Source organism: Camelus ferus, chromosome 6, assembly GCF_009834535.1.
Source record: "Camelus ferus isolate YT-003-E chromosome 6, BCGSAC_Cfer_1.0, whole genome shotgun sequence".
NCBI lineage: Eukaryota > Metazoa > Chordata > Mammalia > Artiodactyla > Camelidae > Camelus > Camelus ferus.
The window spans coordinates 20,572,449-20,591,190 of record NC_045701.1 but is presented as its reverse complement, the minus strand read 5'-3'; the positions used below and the strand labels follow the sequence as shown (position 1 = coordinate 20,591,190).

The 18,742-nt window shown below is 38.9% G+C and overlaps 1 protein-coding gene across 1 annotated transcript; it reads left to right on the top strand.

Moving 5' to 3' along the window:
• The first annotated feature begins 107 nt into the window (after positions 1-107).
• Positions 108-18,082, top strand: PDIA3 (protein disulfide isomerase family A member 3). The gene is made up of 13 exons (XM_014554312.2): positions 108-428; positions 5,357-5,435; positions 6,713-6,830; positions 9,061-9,168; positions 10,421-10,550; positions 13,444-13,560; positions 13,878-14,003; positions 14,617-14,799; positions 15,618-15,726; positions 16,260-16,388; positions 16,940-17,019; positions 17,378-17,435; positions 17,638-18,082. The coding sequence occupies exons 1-13, from the start codon at positions 262-264 to the stop codon at positions 17,752-17,754; spliced, it is 1,521 nt and encodes a 506-aa protein (XP_014409798.2). The 5' UTR covers positions 108-261; the 3' UTR covers positions 17,755-18,082.
• The last annotated feature ends 660 nt before the right edge of the window (positions 18,083-18,742 follow it).

The window sequence follows — 18,742 nt, the reverse complement described above, 5'->3', positions numbered from 1 at the left end:
GTCCCCGCCGGGGCTCCGCCCGGCGCTCCAGCCACTAGGCGGTTACCCGCTGGTCCCGCCCGCCCAACGCAGGCGCCGCGCAGCCAATCGGCGGCTGCCACACTGCGGCGCGAGCCGGTCTGGGGGGTTGGGACCTCCGGCTGCAGGTCCGCCTGGGCCAGACGCGCGAGCGCAGGCAGAGGGTGCGTGGTTGCCGGCCCGGCCTCCGCAGTCCCTGCCGAGCCCCGACCCTCCTGGACGCCCCCACTTCACCTCGTCGCCATGCGCCTCCGCCGCCTAGCGCTGTTTCCGGGCGTGGCGCTGCTTCTGGCCGCGGCCCGTCTTGCCGCTGCCTCCGATGTGCTGGAACTCACGGACGACAACTTCGAGAGTCGCGTCTCCGACACGGGCTCTGCGGGCCTCATGCTCGTCGAGTTCTTCGCCCCCTGGTGAGGCCACTCAGCCGGGGCGGGAGAGGGAGGGCCGGGCTGGGCCAGGGGCGAAGGCGCGGGAACGGTTGGGCCTGCGTAGCGCCGGCTCCCTCCATCATTCCCGCGGGCCCGGCTGCGGCCGGCAGATTTCCACCCCCGGGGAACCGAGCAGAGAACGGAGAAGTCGGTGCTGATCGCCTGGGAGCGAGACCCCTGAAGGAGAACACGGAGGCGCCTCTCACACAGGGCCACATCCTTACCTTGGTACTCTTGCGGCACTTCCTATTTGCAGAGGGTTTAACCCTCCCCTCCCCCGCTTTGATTGGTATCTTTGCAGTTTCTGAGTGAGTCAGTGTTACTGTGTTTCATTCTATACACGAGGCATCCCAAGGCCTTATATTGAAAGCCAGCATTTCACCAAGTGCAGAGGCCCTCGGCTCCCGGGGTACTTCCTTCTTGCCCCACGCAGCCATTGGTTTCTAGCCAAGGTCACTCAGTGGCTGCAGAATGGTCATAAGTGCTTTCTTGAGGCAGGCCATTATTTTATCCATCGCATGGTGCACACATTTTCCGTTAAGCTGGTAACTTCTCAGCTCTAGGAGAATTCCTGTTAAAAAGAGTAGATGAACAAAGTAATTCCGTCAGAATCTGTCTAAATTGTCAGTTTTAATTAGGATTCCTGAAAATGCCAAAGAAGACATCAATGAGAAAGTATAAGTGTTGGAATAATACTCCACTGAAGGGTGACTTAACTGAACAAGGGTATAAATTCCTTAGGATAGGACTAACTGGAAATAAAAAGCTGGGGGTGGGGGCGGGGAGAGAGCAAATAGGATATCTGGCCCAGTAAACCTGGGGTTTTTTTTGTTTTTGTTTTTTTTTTTCACCTCCAAATCCTTACCGCAGCAAACAATGACTGTCTTAACTCGGGACAGCTCAGTATGACCATGCTAATTAGAGTACTTAATTTTTCTTCTGCCACAGTGACCCTTAATTGAAAATTATGTTCAAAAGTATCAGTAAAAGAAAGTTAGTGTATAACTTTCACTTTTATAGTGAACTTCTCACTCTGGTCTTCACTCTGCAGAGACTCAGCTGACTTGAGGGTTACATGAGAAGTCCTATAATGAAGATCACCTGAACCAGAAGGGTGTGCTTAGAGGCAGCAAATTTTGTTTTAATTTGGTGACATTTTGCGTCCAGGGCATTTGTGTGGCTGACCGACAGTCACATAATTGCAAATCATAGGTGGTCCTTATGCATTTCTAAAACTCACATTCTCTTAGAAACAACTCTACCCAACTATATAACCATGCTGTTAACTTTGAGTTACTGTAAGTAGAATGGCTGTATGGAGTTGTATCAAAACTGTGGTGCCTCTGTGACTACAGGGTTCAACGTGAAGTGAATTGCAGTAGAATTGTGAGCTATTAGACTAGTTTAAAACAGATTTTTTTTTTCCCAGTTGTAGGTGTTCTATTTTAAATTTTTCATGTGCTTCCCTAAAAACTACATATCCCATCATGCACTAAACTATCCCCAAAACTGGGTGGATCTCTGCTGTGGTGTCTCCTTTTAAATGGCATGAAAGGTAAGGTCAGTTGCCACAGTGCTTGCAAGAAGGATCAGTTTTCTGAATGAGTAATTTGAAATCAAAGAAGTCTCCTGTTGATAATATCCTTATTTCTTCACATTCAACTTTTTATTTTTTAATATTTCAGCTGGAAATGTGACTGCTGTATTCTTTTGTACAGATCAGGAGTACTAGCTTACAAGTTAGGAACAGTAAGAGTTTAACAGCCTATTTCGAGCAAGTTATTTTCTCATTTGTTTTAGGGTATTTTTTCCTCTTTCATTTTACAAGTGAAAGTGAAAGATTTCTTTGCAACTGACTCTGTAGCCTAATTATTTCCATTGTGGAAATCTATGTAGTTCGTAAGAGTGAGACTATCTGAATTTCTCTGGGGAACAGAAGTATTTAAATATTTGTGATAATTTCTGAAAATTTATTGATCAGTGTTAAGTTTTAAAGTCTTCAGCATCTACTTATGTTGTAGATTTGTGCCCTACCTTCTAGGACAGTAGTAGTAAATAATATTTGATATACAGTGTTTATAGAGTATAGAAAAAGACCATGTGGATAGTATAAAATACAGTATTTAATATTTCTTATACATACTGATTCCTTTACTTGGAATTCCCATCTTCCTCCACCCCCGCAATCTTTACAGCAAGATTTGATTTACCTCAAAAGTTACTTCTTCCTTCCCTAGACAACCGCCTGATTCCTCCCTCCTCTCTTCAGGGACCTAAGAATACTGTCTATCACCCCTGCCAGACTGGTGTTCCTACAGGGAAAGGACTGTATCAATTTTTCTTCTATCAGAGGTTAAAGTAGCATGTGGCACATAGCAGGCATGTAGTAGTAATTGTTGGGTGAATGTATGTTGAGATTCATTATTAACTGCTAGGTGCCATCCCTGAAGATGAATAGGATTGTTTGTGTTTTAATACTATCTAGGAGTGGGTGAAAGAAGTAGTGGTTAATCCTGATGATCACCTTCAAAATCCATCTAAATTCTGTTCCTTGTGAATTTAAAGAGGGCAGTCTCCTCCAGCCTCATTGGAACTCGTTAAACAGGTCCTCCCTTTGGACATTAGATGTTGTTACTGATATTAGCAGTGCTTAAGGCAGGGGTTTTCAGTCCCAGCCTTGCCATTTACACACACTCCCCCCATACCTCTGGTTATCTCCTGGATTCCTGAAGAAATCATTCAGTAAGTCCCAGGGTGGGGCCTAGGCATGCAATTTTTTTTTTTTTAATGCTTAATATTTTTTATATGCATCTGTGTAGAGACCTACTGGTTTAGCCTAATTATTTTATACTATTTTTTTTTCTCTTCAGGTGTTTTAAGGTAGTTAAGGTGAAACTTCTTGTATCTGTTGCCTTGGCTTTCTTGACAATTGCTACATACCCGTTCAACAGAAATCTCTTAATACCCATAACGCAGTTATCTCTTAACCAGAAAAAAGACCCTTCATAGTTCTCTAAATGCATCATTCTCAACAGTAACTTTACCTTTGCTCTACTATACCCTTATCTAAAACACCTTACTGTGTCCTGTCTAAAGCCGTAAATCTTTTAGGGCCCAGTTCCAATTCTTACTCTCTGTAACACACATTCTTTTTAACCTCTGAACCCTTATTATGTTCCCAAAAGCCTGAATTCCTCAGCTAAATTGGTTATTTTATTAAATCATTTGGAATTTGTGTATTTTTGTTATAATCCAAGTATGTGAAATTTTAATTTATTATGGAATACAGAGGGTATAATACCATATATCAATAATGCCATATTAAAAATACATCTAAGATGCCACTAATTGTGAGAGGACTCATTTTACGTCTCACAAAGAGAAATTTTACCATTGAAATTATGACATGATTGCAAGACACATCCCAATTTCAGCTATGTTAAAATATGCATCTGTGAAATACAGTATAATACTGTTTAGTCACCAACCAGTCTAAAAAGTAAAGCCAGTACAGTTGTGTACACCTGTGTACCCCTGCTCCATCTTATGTACTCCCGCATCCTGAGTTTGGTTTTTATCATTTAGTTCTTTTATACTTTTAGTAAATATGTACGTTACCCTAAGTATCATCTAATATCATAGTCTTTTTTTTATATCACTGTTGCTTTAGTTAAGCTTTTCCTTTTTTTTTTTTTTTTTTCAGTTAAGCTTTCTAATGATTATTTTTAAACAGGACTTCTAAAGACCTTGAAGAAGATAAACTCTTATAGTCCTTCATTTTAAACAAGTTTTAGGGGCAAAATGTTTCCAAGTTACTTATTATCCATCCATTACTTACTAAAATAAATTTTGCAACTTTTGGCCATGAAATATATCAGCTCAAGTTTCTGTGTTTCCTTCCTTCTGTTTTCTAATTCTTTCTATCTTTGCTATCTATGGAGGAGGCCACAGAACTACTCACCTTCTCAAAGTGATCCCTCTGCAACCCACTGGCTTTTGAAGAGATGATCTGTAGCTGGTGCTAGCTGTACACTGACAGGCTTCTCCCCCTGTGGCACATGCATTGTGCCTATGGGACTGTTAGGGCTGTCTGGGCAAAGGAACAGGTGTTCCTGATGGCCCTCTGGGAAAATTCTAATTGACATAATGCCTTCTTATCAGTTCTTATAGCCAGGTGAACTGTGTAGCCTTAAAAATCAAGCTTGCTATCTTAAGGTTAACTATGTCTTCCTAATGCTGTGTTGAAATTCAGATGAGAAGAAAAAAGCCTCTGTTGAGCTTCTAGAGTTATTTATATCAAATGAGCACCTTCTGGGCCTTATTCCACTCCCCCCTCAAACTGGGTTTCTGGTCAAAGAGAGTCATATTGAAGGGAAGGAGAAAATGTGCGTGACAGTGATTCTTAAAAAGTTATAATCATACTTGGGACTTTATAAGGTTTCAATCATGATATTTTTAAGAACCTGTGATAATGCTAATTTCCCAAGAGAAAATATGCATCTTCCTTTAGGAAATGCTACCAGGAATGGGATAATTGCTGTCTTGCCCTTTATTTTTACTCATTAATTGGTCAAAAAGCCTTGAGCTCTTTCCCTCTTTAATGTGGAATATACTTCTGACTACAGTTTTCAGGGCTCAGATGCACTTTTAATTGAGAAAATAGATGCTGCTCTAGATAGAGCCAGTCCTGTAGAGTTGACCTCAGGCTGGAGATAGTACCTTTACCTCTGAGAGCTCTGGTTTACCTTATCATTAACGGATGTTGTTTAGGTGATGTTTTTGCTTTTGGAAGCAGCTACTAATTCAAAAGTAGTATTACAGTTTCCGATCCTTCCTAGAGAAACGAAGTTAACAAACATGTAGGATTAAACTGAGAATTTGGCTTTTTTTTTTTTATTCAATCTATATAGGTGTGGACACTGCAAGAGACTTGCCCCTGAATATGAAGCTGCAGCTACCAGATTAAAAGGAATAGTCCCATTAGCAAAGGTGAGTATAGGTAGAGTCTTCATTAAAGGAAACAGGTATTTTAAATGGTAGTTGGTAAAAACTAAAATTGATTTCCCTTACTCTTACGGTGTTAAGAAAAGAACATAGTTTCTGGGCAAATACACTGACTATTATATTAATTATGGTTTCAAAAGATTAAAAGGAGTAAAACTAAGGGAAATACTGGTATGAGAAAGAAGCAAACTATATGGTAAATAAGAATTAAGGGGCAAATATGAAAAGTAAAATTAGTTGTTAGAGGAAAATTACTGAGTAAATGAGTTTCCTAAGCTACTATTATGTTATTCACAATTACGGGAATAAGAAGATAACATGAGGATGTTGATAAGTATGTAACTAACTGGTCATCTGTAAACTTGGTGCTTGCTTTTCCAATCAAAGTAATACTTCCAGAATTTTGCCATTATTGTGTAGTAAACCCATAGTTGCTCCACAAGCTCACATCTCGGCCAGCCTCAAATTGTTCATACATATATAGGACTGTTGTTGAAACTTTTTAATCCTGATGTTCTGTGGCAGCTTGCCATAGAAAAAAAAGTTCAGTTATGATTTATGAGGCTATAGCGTCTGTCACTATAGACGCATTTCTGTTCTGAACTTCAGCTTATGTTAAAGCATTGGGATCGTACCCCAGAATCTTGTGGAGATTAAATGAGGTAATATGTGCCAAGTGCCAGTAGCATTGCCTAGTTTGGAATAAGTGGCTAAATAGATGGAAATTGTTTTTCTTCTTCCTGATAGATCTCACCAGTTCTGTCATGTTATAGTTTAGCCTAGATTCAAACTAGCTCAGGGAGCATGTTTAAGCATCAGTATCTTTCTTTGCTAATAACCCTGTGGTGACTTGCCAGATCACATTATACCCCACCTCACTTAAAAGGAAGGGACACCCATCCGTATATCCCATTGATGGTAATCATTATGAAAGTAAGCCACTGTTTCTAATTTAAGTGATTTATCCCTCACATATTCTGAGAGGGAAGAAGTAGAGACCACTGCTTTAGACAATAGAGACTCCAAGGGCAGAAGTGAAATAGTCATTTGTGCATTTTGTATGAGGTCCAGGAATCTACCTAAGGTGGTTCTGACGTAGCTAGCACAGCACTAGTCTGCTTTTAAAATCGAACGTTCTGTGGGATGTTTGCCAAGAATTGCTTAATCCTTTATAATTTGACCAATCTTAATATTTTGGGAATATAGGAAGAACCTGCAACAGGCATTTGGATGACAAATGGTTCCTGTATTTTAATCTTTAGGTTGATTGTACTGCCAACACAAACACCTGTAATAAGTATGGAGTCAATGGATATCCAACCCTGAAGATATTTAGAGATGGTGAAGAAGCAGGTGCTTATGATGGGCCCAGGACTGCTGGTAAGGATCCTGAATTACATTCTGGAAACTGCATCTGTTGTTTCAGTAACCTGTTCTTTGTAGTGAGAACATGACATTTTCTATACAGTATACTTTAGGTCTTAACAATTCCTCATCTAAGAGGTCAGTTTGGTAGCTAACAAAAGACTTCTCTAAATGAACAGATTATATAAGTAATGTAGAAAATACTTGAAGTTATAAGGTCTACTGTGTGTTTTGTTAATTTGACAACCATTTATTGAGTACCTGCTCTGTGCTAGATATTCTAGATATAGTAAGTGCCCAGTACTTACTGATAAACAAAACACAAGGTTCATATTCTTGTTGTTTTGTTTTGGTTTGATTTTTGGTTTTTTGTGGGGTTTTTTTGGTTTTTGTTTTGGGGGGTAATTAGATTTATTTATTTATTGTTTTTTTAATGGAGGTAGTGGGGATTGAACCCTGGACCTCATGCATGCTAAGCATGTGCTCTGCTACTGAGCTCTACCCTTCCGCCCAAGGTTCATATTCTTGTGATGCTTACATTCTGGGAGATGAAGAGAAAGCAGCAAACAAGTTTAAAAATATATATAGATATAGATAACCACTTCACATTTGTTAGGATGGCTACTATCAAAGAAACGAAAAGAACAACTGTTGGCAAGGATGTGGAGAAACTGGAACCATTCTACACTGTTGGTGTGAACTTAAAATGGTGCATGCAGCCTCAGTGGAAAACAGTATGGTGGCTCCTGAAAAAATAAAAATAAGATTAGTATATGATCCACCAATTACACTTCTGGGTATATACCCGAAAGAACTAAAAGAGTCTGGAAGTACTTTCTCCGTCAGTTAGCAAATCGTTAGAACTCTCAGAAGAGGAACAGGATGGGAGAGGTGGGATATTACGGAGGAGCAGCACTGCCTCTGTTGACCTGGGACCATTGTGAGTCTGTGAATGGTTTCACTGGAGCCCAGGAGAAAGTATAATAATGGCCTGTCAGCTAGGCTTAAAATAAAACAAGTTTTTTGTGGTTTTTGTGTGTGTGTGTGTGTGGTTATTATTTCCAAATCATTTTACTTACTTAGCCCATTTCACCATCAGTAGGAAAGTGTGATTTGGGTGGATCCCATACATGGCATAGTTGGACCTGTATATAATTAAATCCCAGTACATGCTAGCCGAGTCACTGCATTTTCTGCTTTTAAACATAAGGCTACGTATGACTCTTTGTGCCACTTGATAAAGGATTTGCTTACTCATTTAACTTATTTGCAAAATGGATGTTTTTTGAACTTGTTATGTGCTAGGTATTTTTCTTAGAGCTAGATATATATCAGTGAGCAAGGCAGACAAAAATCCCTACCCATCTGGAATTTACTCTGTAATGGAGAGAGAAAGACAAATAATGATACCGTGTATTAATTAGATGGATGAAATGTGCTGTAAGAAAAGCAAGGAAAGGAGATAAGGGAGTGTTGGAGGTTGAATAGGTTTTAGTTTACAAGGAATGGTCAGGGGAGGCTTCCTTGACAAGATGACATTTAGAATAAAGACCTCAAAAAGAGGAAGCTGAGGAAGGGAGCCAGGTGGATATCTGGGGAAAGATTGTTCTAGGCAGAGAACATGCTCAGAGGTATTATTTATATTTATAAACACTTGAAAACATGACTGGTAGGGCTATAAATAAGTACAATCTCTTCAGGAGGCAGTTAAATAATTATAAATGCAGGTACTTCTTGACCCAGTGAATCCACCTCTAGGAATTTACCTTACAGGTAAACTCAATCACATGTAAAGGGACGTTAGTATAATGGTTGTTTATTGCAGAATAATTTATAACAGCAAGAAATGGGAAACATGTTCAACTGTGACTATTTAAGTAAATTATGGTACATCCATAATACAATGAAACACCATGGCTATAAAAATGATTGAGGTAGCTCTTTATGTATATATCTCTAAACTATGTTAAATGACAAAAACAAGATACAGAGCAGCATATATGTATGCTGCCATTTGAGGAGAAAAAATGTGTAAAGCTTGTTTATGAATAATATGTTTGGGAGGAGATACAAAAAACTGAAATATTAATCCTGTAGTGGGGAAACTGAGTAACTAGGGACAAGGATTTGAAGAAACCTTCATTGTATACCCTTTTGAACCTTTTAAACTTTGAGTCATGTGAATGATTACCTTTTCAAAAATTATAAATGTGTGTTGCTATAATCTTTCATCTTGCCTTTTAAGATGGAATTGTCAGCCACCTGAAGAAGCAGGCTGGACCAGCTTCGGTTCCTCTCAGGACTGAGGAAGAATTTGAAAAGTTCATTAGTGATAAAGATGCTTCTGTGGTGGGTAAGTAGCAAATATTTGATTATGCCACAAAATTATCAACATAGTTTCAAAAGCCCTCAGTGTGAATAAACAACAAAGTTAAAACTGTTTAGGAAACTTAGGGGCAGTTGAAAAGAAAATTCACAGAATTATTATACTCACAGTATTACTATAATGTGGAAAAAACTGGTGTTATTTATTTGAGTGACTTTGTATTCTTACAGATGTGAAGATTTAATTTCAATTAAGGGACTAAAATAGGAATATCTTCAGTTTTTCTTGTCACTTTTTAATCTCAGATTTAACTCAGTAGGGTAGTGAATATTGAAAATCGGGTTTAAGATGGGAGGATACAAGTAAATAATAAACCTGTGTCTGTTTGCACAGTCATAGGGGAATTTACAATCAAATTGCTAGGATTGTGTATATATTTATAGCAATCTTTGCTTTCTTAAGTGTTGTAATATCTCATTTATTTTTAAAATAACTTGAGCCACAACATTGTAAAATGGCTATAATTCAATTAAAAAAATGTTTTAAAAAAAAAACCCAAAAAACAAACTTGAGCCAGTTAACACATTCTACATCTTGGGTGTTTTTTGTTTTGTTTTAAATGTAATGTATAATATATTTCACTAAAATTAAATTTAAACATACAAGCTTGTGCTTCTCTTAATCTCCTAATTACTGTAATAAAATTGACTCTCTGGCAGTAGAATATGGCTTATTATTTAAATTTGACTAAAATCCACTTCTTATCATCTGGATTTTACTGATTCTGTATCTTTTACATGGAATTAACCATAAGCAGACATTTAATAAACATTTAGGTTTTGATCACTTTTCTAGACTTGAGGTTCTAAAGACAAGTAAGACATAGAAAAAAATATAATGAATTAATTTACAGTTTATTTTGATGTATTGTCTTATTTAATGCTCTGACACCTGAAATAGTCTCTGAGACTCTAAGAAGTTAAACAATTTGCTCAAAAGTTTTCAGTTGTGATAAACTGGAATTAAGACTTGAACCCTGACAAATCTTCCTCTTGGCTCCCTCAGAAATGTTTTTTTAAAGGCCTCGAGGAAGAATTCTTATCTTAAAAGTTTTGTAAAGTGTCCTCGGTTGTCATGGCAAAGCAGACCCAGTCCTCCTACCTATCTCATTTTGCTTATCCATAATAGAAGAAGGCTTTGAAAAACAGAAGAATTTTAAAGTTTTGGGTATGTCTTAGCACTTACTGTTTCTTCCTTGTGTTTGACGTTTTCTATATAGGTTTTTTCAAGGATTTATTTAGTGAAGCTCACTCAGAGTTTCTAAAAGCAGCCAGCAACTTGAGGGATAACTACCGATTTGCACATACCAATGTTGAGTCTCTGGTGAATAAATATGATGATGATGGAGAGTAAGTAACTGAGTTGAATGTCCTTGTTGCATCTTGATCAAGTGCTATTGTGTGAACTGGTGATTTTTATGCATAGTTTTTCCAAAAGGTTTATCGAGCACTTAGTAGGCATTAAGCTAAGTACTGGAAACTGTTGCTGCCCTTGAGCGGTATCCAGTAGCGGGAGACAGTGAATATATTTAAAAATATAAGTGTAAGTGAGCATTATAGGTATTATAGATAGATACACAGAATGTACTGGAAATACAGAGAAGGGAGTGATTTTTTTCTTTTGAGGTGGGGAGTAGCATTGGAAAAAACTTCCATCGAGGAGATGACTCTTGAGGTGTATCTTGAAAGATAAGTTTTTCCAGGCAGGGTATGACAGTGGGATAAAAATTATTCCAGATAGAGCAGCAGGAGTGAAGGCCCCAAGATGTGAAGCGACCTAGGCATATTGGGACTGTAGTTCTGCTGGAGTATTGTTCATAAATAAGGTCATAGTGAAAGGTAAGATTGGAGAGGTAAGCAGAGGTCAAATTATAGAAGAGCTTAAGTGCCACACAGAGCAATTCAGATTTTACCTTTTAGGCATTTGGCAGCCACTGAAAGACTTTGAGCTAGAGAGTAATGTGATTAATTTTGTTTCAGAAGACAAGTCACTGTTCTGCCAGAAAAGGCCCCCAAATAGTGGTGATTTGAAAGGGGAGGGGAGACAAGGCAGTTAGGAGAGTCTAAACTAAGGGTGAGAGTCTAAATTAAAGCAGTGTTAGGGGCAATGGGGAAGAAGGAGTATTAAAAATGTAAATAATAGGATTTTTGAAATCCTGCACATCCTAGCCTTGTGTGAAAAAGGGAAGATCTATAGTGAATCTAGGTTTCTAAAGACTTGGATGAGTGGGCCAGTGACAGTCATCATCCAACTAGGAAAAAGAAAAGGAGAAACAAATTAGAAAGGAATGATGATGAATTCTGTTTTGGCACAGTGAGTTTGAGAAGTTTGTCAGACATCCAGGTAGTGAGGACCCAGTGGACAACTGGATTAATGTGAGTAAAATTCAGGAAAAGTTCTGAACTAGAGATAAAGGATTATAGGCCAACCACATGTGAGTGGTTATTGAAACCATGGGACTAGATGAGATCACTCAGGGTGAACATATAAAGCAGGAAGAAAAGTGTGCCAAGGGTTAGTGTTATTTATTTATATCTAACAAAATATGCAGTGTTTACTATGTGCCATTTACTGTTAACTCATTTAACCCTCTTAACAACCTGGTGAGACAGATCTGTCATAAATCCCCATTTTACAGAGGAGAAAGCACACAAAGAAGTGAAGCTTCACACTGACAGTAAGTGGCAGAACTAGGATATGAACCTGTGCAGCTGGAAGGGCTGGCTGCAGAGTTGTTAGGCTTGACCATGAGGCTCTACTGCCCTTTTTTTTTTTTTAGGGGGTGGTAATTAGGTTTAATTTTAGGTTTATTTATTTTTTTAATGGAGGAACTGGAAATGGAACCCAGGACCTCATGCATGCTAAGCAGGCACTCTTCCACTGAGCTATAGCCTCCCCACTACTGCCTTTTAAATTAAGAGACACCAGGTCTATAAATGTGGAGCCGCTTGTGGCTCATTAAGCACAGCACCTATCAGCCTGTTAACCTTAGGTTTGTTCACTGTATCTGCCTCTCACGCTTGCCATTTAAAGCCTCTGATCAGGTGACTTATTGAGACCTTATATGAAGGGTGTCTTAAGGTCTTCTTGTGTTCCCCAATACCATATCATCATTAAACATATTTGGAATGATCTGATGTCTTTTTTTTTTTTTTTTTTTGACAATAAACTGCTCTGAAATTGGTAACTATACTTAAAAAAAATCTTAGACCTGTTCACATTCTTGGTTGCCCAGTACGTTTGTCTTAGGTTCCCTTTTGCCATCTAATTTCCCTGTGTCCTATGAAAATGCCTATGTTTTAAGTGACATAAAGTTAATGGTTAATATTGGAAGGGGGGGTATAAGAACTTAAAGGTGCAGACACCTGGCCCAAAACAAGTGATAAAATTGTATATGAGTGTGTAGTATGGGGAGGAGGAATGAATGAAAGAGACACTAGAGGCTAGATGCTGGTAGTTACAACAGTGGTATTTTCTGGGAAAGCTTGTGCTAGATATAAACCTGTGACTCAGAACCAAATTGGGGTTCAGTTTTAGCTGAACAAAAGGCTAGAAAGTAAAGAAGGAATTTTCCTTCAGTGTTCCAATGGAATGAGGAAAGCTTTGCTTAGGTAGAGAGGCAAAGTAGTACCAGTGAGAGAAAAATTTGTAAACTTGGTTTATTGGGATGGAGAAATGTAGAACAAAGACATTTCTAATGAACTCAAGCTAAACATTATCTGTAATCATATACCTACCTACAGAATTTTATACAGCTGGAAGGACTTTTGAAGATACTTTCTCTAATGAAGTAGTTTTCTTCCTGTGTGGGAGGGTTGAATTTTCAAAGAGGCAGGGCAAGATACCTTCCAATAAAGTTTGGAAATTAATTTTCTACTCAAACTCCTTTTTGCAGTGATGAAAAAGCTGAAGCCCAGGAGGATTAAATTAATACCTGGCCCAAGGTCTTTGAAATTAGTGGTGGAACGAGAATTAGAACCACAGTCTCCTAAGTTTCCAACCCAGAGTTTTATTAAACTCTCATCATACCCAATTATTGCACTTGAGAGTAAGGTGGTTAGCTCTTTAGTGTTGATGAGAAGGTCACGGTGCCAATGCTATGGTCCCAGAAAAGAGTCCTTATGTGCTTAAATGGTGACAGGAGTAGTGGCAGCAAGAGTAGATCATCTGAGTTTTAAATAAAAGATGGGAGACAGGTCTTCTGTTGTCTACCTACCTACTAAGACTTTTTTTTTTTTAAAGGGGTATCACCTTGTTTCGCCCTTCACATCTGATAAACAAGTTTGAGGACAAGACTGTGGCATATACAGAAGAGAAAATGACCAGTGGCAAGATTAAAAAATTTATCCAGGAAAACATGTGAGTACCTCTTTATAATTTTTTGGAATTAATTGGCTTCATTTTAGTTTGTTTACCTGTGTTACTAAGCAGAGCCATGTTTTGGAGTAAATAGTCTGATCACAGGATTGTAATGATGAAGTTTATATTAAAGCAGTAACGTTTGGGCCCTAGAACTCCTATTGTGGTTCTGTAACGTACATTGCTCAGTACTTATCCTGTACTTATCCTATATGTTGAAAATTTCTTTCTTTTTAAGTACTATCAGTTACTTTGTGATAATTCCATAATTTAGCTATAAGCCTGTCAAATTTGATAATAGATTTTTTTCACTGCAGCTTTGGTATCTGCCCTCACATGACAGAAGACAATAAGGATTTGATACAAGGCAAGGACTTACTTTTGGCTTACTATGATGTGGACTATGAAAAGAATGCTAAAGGTTCCAACTACTGGAGAAACAGGTAATAAGAATCATTTTTTCCCCTGTGTGAACAAGGTTACTCAGTGCGTAAACAGTTCCTTCTAACTATCCTGTTACCACATGTGATATGAGGACAGATAAGAATGGGAACAGTTGGCTCTCCAAAACTACATTTGAAGCCATAAGGGCAAATAACAAACTGCTTCCAGCATCTGCTGGGCACAACTTCCACAGGTGCTCCTTTGCCTTGTGACACAGCCAATTCCTAACCTCCCAGTAAAAGATGCAAATGTGACCTAAAGTGTACTTTGAAACATTGTGCCTTCTTGCCCATTGAGACTCTCAGTGCATTTTATCCTTATAAATTTTCTCTGCAAGTCAGTTATTATGCCTGCAATATTTTACAGTTAAATAATACAACAAGATTCAGTGGGAATGGACTATTTGTTTGGGTACCACAAGTTTGGCAATGAAGTTCAGTAAGACATTGAAGTATACCATAATCCTGTGCCAGTGCCCAAGAACACAAGTTCACACTGATTCCAGAGGGCTGCATGGACTGTTAAACTTTGCTTTCTAGCCTTTTGCTTGGTTTCAGAAGTGCTTTACCACCCTAGTATAATCTTGCCATTAATATCTCCTGTTTCCCATAGAGTGATGATGGTGGCAAAGAAATTCCTGGATGCTGGGAAGAAACTCAACTTTGCTGTAGCTAGCCGCAAAACCTTTAGTCATGAACTTTCTGATTTTGGCTTGGAAAGCACTGCTGGAGAGGTTCCTGTTGTTGCTATCAGGACTGCAAAAGGAGAGAAGTTTGTTATGCAAGAGGAGTTCTCGTGAGTTAAAAGTTAGCGTGGGTTAGGGATTTGATTCTGCAAAGAAATATTAAAGCCTTTTATACTACTGAGGGTTTATAAAGAAGAACAGAGGAATGTGAAGCTAGGTCTTCTAGTCAAGACCTATGATTGTCACTTTTCTCAATTAATTATACATATTTTAAGGGTCATGATTCTTAAATTCTGAAAAGTAACAAAAGGATGGCAGCTTGGAATTCTTACATGATTGTTTCCACTCTGCCATTAGAAACAGTAGATAGAGAACATTAGATGGTCTCTTTGAGATTGATATAATTTCAAACCACCCCAGTCCCCTCCCATCCCTACAGAATGCCTTTTCTTCTTGGAATACCACATTGGCCTAAAGTAAACTCAGGGAATTGGAAAGATCTTAAGACCCCAGACAATTTTGACCATCACCTTCTGAGACTTTGGGAGATCAGTACAAGAGAAAAATCTTCCTGTGAGTGAATCAGTAAAACAAAATGCCATAAATAGACACCATTCTCCAGAGCAACAAAACAAGACCTAGTTCTTTTGCAGAATTGAATTTCCAGAAGGACCAGTGTTTTCTTCCTTCTCTGACCTTTCCAGTCCACAAAGAACACGTTAGAAATACAGGGAGGTGGTTGGTTTCTTGTTTAGTCTATAGTTCTGTATGTTGAGAGATAAGACCCCCCCTTTTTTTTTTGCCTTCTACTTGCTTTCTAGCCAGGAAATTTAAGCTAAAATATGTAGAAACTATTATAAGAAACTGCTTTTAGTTCTTTCAATGGTGGGAGTAAGTTAAATCTGATCCTTGTTTTTTCCAATTGCAGGCGTGATGGCAAGGCTCTTGAGAGATTCCTGCAGGATTACTTTGATGGCAACCTGAAGAGATACCTGAAGTCTGAGCCTATTCCAGAGAGCAATGATGGGCCTGTAAAGGTGAGGCACCCACAGCCTCCCCAAGCCTCTACACAGCCGCCCCTCCTCACTTTATTTTAAAAATGCTGGGTCTGAGTGAAGACCTTGTTGGCTATTGAGTTTTGTTTTTGTTTGTCTTCACCTCCCTTAGTCATAAAATAAGCACTGGCAGAGCTCATAATGTCAGTAGGGACAGGAGTATAAACCTTCATAGAAATTTCTGATGATATTTATATTAGGGCTAGGTTTTTTTGGGGACAGAGCAAGCTAACCCCTAAGAACAGTTTTAAGATTGTTGCTCTGAGATTATTTTAAGGAAGGGTTGGGTAGCACTCTGACTTCCTGAACTTAGTTTGACAGGTGATAGACATGGGAATGAGTTGGTTTCTGGGGAAAAGCAACATCTTAATGTAGTCTATAAATGTGAGTTGGGTTTCAGTAACATATTTTCAGTGGCAACACAACAAATTTGAGAGGGATTGGGTCCAGAAAGAAATACAGCTCGTGAATTTATTTAACTGGCTTTATGAACTAGAGAATCTTCCATTTTCCAGGTGGTGGTAGCAGAGAATTTTGATGAAATAGTGAATGATGAAAATAAAGATGTGCTGATTGAATTTTATGCTCCTTGGTGTGGTCACTGTAAGAATCTGGAGCCGAAATATAAAGAACTGGGAGAGAAAGTAAGTCTAAGCCATATTCTAAGATAAGGTTTGAGTTGGGAAGTTTACATTCAGCATTGGGTAATTAGTTATAATTATTTCAGAACCAAAGTACTGGTAGATTTTTTCCATCTGTTTATTCACTTTCTCCTGACTGCCCTCTATTGTCTCTAGCCTGTTCAGTGCCTCAGATACCTGCTTTAACTTTCCACTCCTTAGATTCAATCTAGATTGTGGTTAAAATTATCCTGGCTACTGAATTTTGGTAATGACTTAGATGAATTCATTATGTTCCTTCATTTTAAAACGCTTTGTTTAGCCCTTGTAAAGTCTTACTTGGGCCAGGTAATTTTGAAGGTGGCTGTATAGAGAGTCTTAATATGTAGGAGCCAAGAGAGAAAAGGGAAGCTTATGGAAGGTTAGATACTGTGTGCAAGTATCACTACTCTTCCCATCTCAGCAGCAAAACTTATCCAGGTGTTTAAAGAATAAGGTCGTTTTAAGCCGTAAATTGACGAAGTGTCCCTCAGTCACTGAAAACTTGAAATTTAAAGATCTAACCTTTTTAACAGCTCAGAAAAGACCCAAATATTGTCATAGCCAAGATGGATGCCACAGCCAATGATGTGCCTTCTCCATATGAAGTCAGAGGGTAAGTAGATTAAAAACTAGTAAAAGTCTCTAGGCAATTGATAGGGGAAGATAAGCTTGTAAACCATTCCTTCATTGGGCATGGTCTGGGGAGTCCTCATATTCCTGTTGCGTACGGAACCACCAGTGCCTTCCTGGCTTAAAGGTTCTGCAGCATGGCCCCACATGACTGCTACAGATTTTGTGAGTTGTCTTATTCCTGAGTTTTGATAGGGTGTAACCTAGCCACTGATGGAGAATAGTATCTAGTCAGATTGGAAATCATGAAGAGAGGTGATTCCCAGAAACAGTTACTGAGGAAGTAGATGTCAGAGTTACTCTAGAACTTGAAATTAGTCCACTCTTCTTTCTTTTCCCAGTTTTCCTACCATCTACTTCTCTCCAGCCAACAAGAAGCTAAATCCAAAGAAATATGAAGTAAGTGCATTGTCTTATCTCTCTACAAATACACATACACACGTCCAGTTCTTTAAGTTTATGTAACTGGAAATTCAACTCTTGTGGTCAATATATGTGGTTGCTAATGTGCTTTTACAAACTCAGAAGTCTTCCTGTTGGCCAAAAACAAGCCAGGGTTCTTTAAAAGTTTAAATTTTCAGAGTAATCTTTTTGTTTTCAGGGTGGCCGTGAATTAAGTGATTTTATTAGCTATTTAAAGCGAGAGGCAACAAATCCCCCTGTAATTCAAGAAGAAAAATCCAAGAAGAAGAAGAAGAAGGCAGAGGAAGATCTCTAAAGCAGCAGCCAAACATACCACTTTGTAAAAGGACTCTTCCACCAGAGATGGGGAAAACCATTAGGGAGGACCGGGAGCCATGTGGGATTATTACCTCTCACGGCTGAGAGGATAGAATGGATATAATCTGAACCCTGTTAAATTTTCTCTAAACTGTTTCTTAGCTGCACTGTTTATGAAAATACCAGAACCAGTTTATGTTTGCAGTTTTGGGAAAAATTATTTGTGTTGGGGAGATTGTTGTGCGGGTGGGGGGAATTGAGTTGGGGGGTTATTTTCTAATTTTTTTTGTACATTTGGAACAGTGACAATAAATGAGCCCCCTTTATACTGTCTTTTCTCCATGATGTGGGGAACCAGAGGTTCTCTAGACCAGCACTGTCCAATAGAACTTTCTGCAGTGATGGAAATGTTCTATAATCTTCACTGTCTAATACCTGTAGCTACTGAACATTTGAAATGTAGCTAGAAACCATATTTTAAATTTTCATTAAATAGTCACATGTAGTGACTACCATAATGGCCAGAACAACTGTACGGTACAGGGTCCATATTTATCACCTGTAAATCCTTTCCAAATTTCATCTCTTCCTAGCCTTACGTGTTTATTGCCCAGGCCCATAGCCTGATGAGAACAGGTGAGGGGCCTTTCTTGTTGGGCTGTTTCTGGCCTGCCCATGCCCTAAGGATAGGTTGCTGTTTATCCTTGCCATGCAGCTGAGCATGTTTATACCTCCCAAGGGCTATTCTCTGCCCAGAGGTGTCCTATGTGGGTGTGGCATGAGGTTGGGGTTCCATCCAAGTTGTTTCAGGAATTGCTGATGTTGCTGGGTGCAGCTCTCTCCCCCAAACCCCAGGGTGTGGCCATTAACTTCCCTCTCCAGTGGAACTGGGAAAGGCAGTATCGTTCCTGGTTTAAGTAAAACATCTATTTCATTATGTAACAGTGAGGAATGAATAGGACTGGTGTGATCTTTGGTTCAAATTA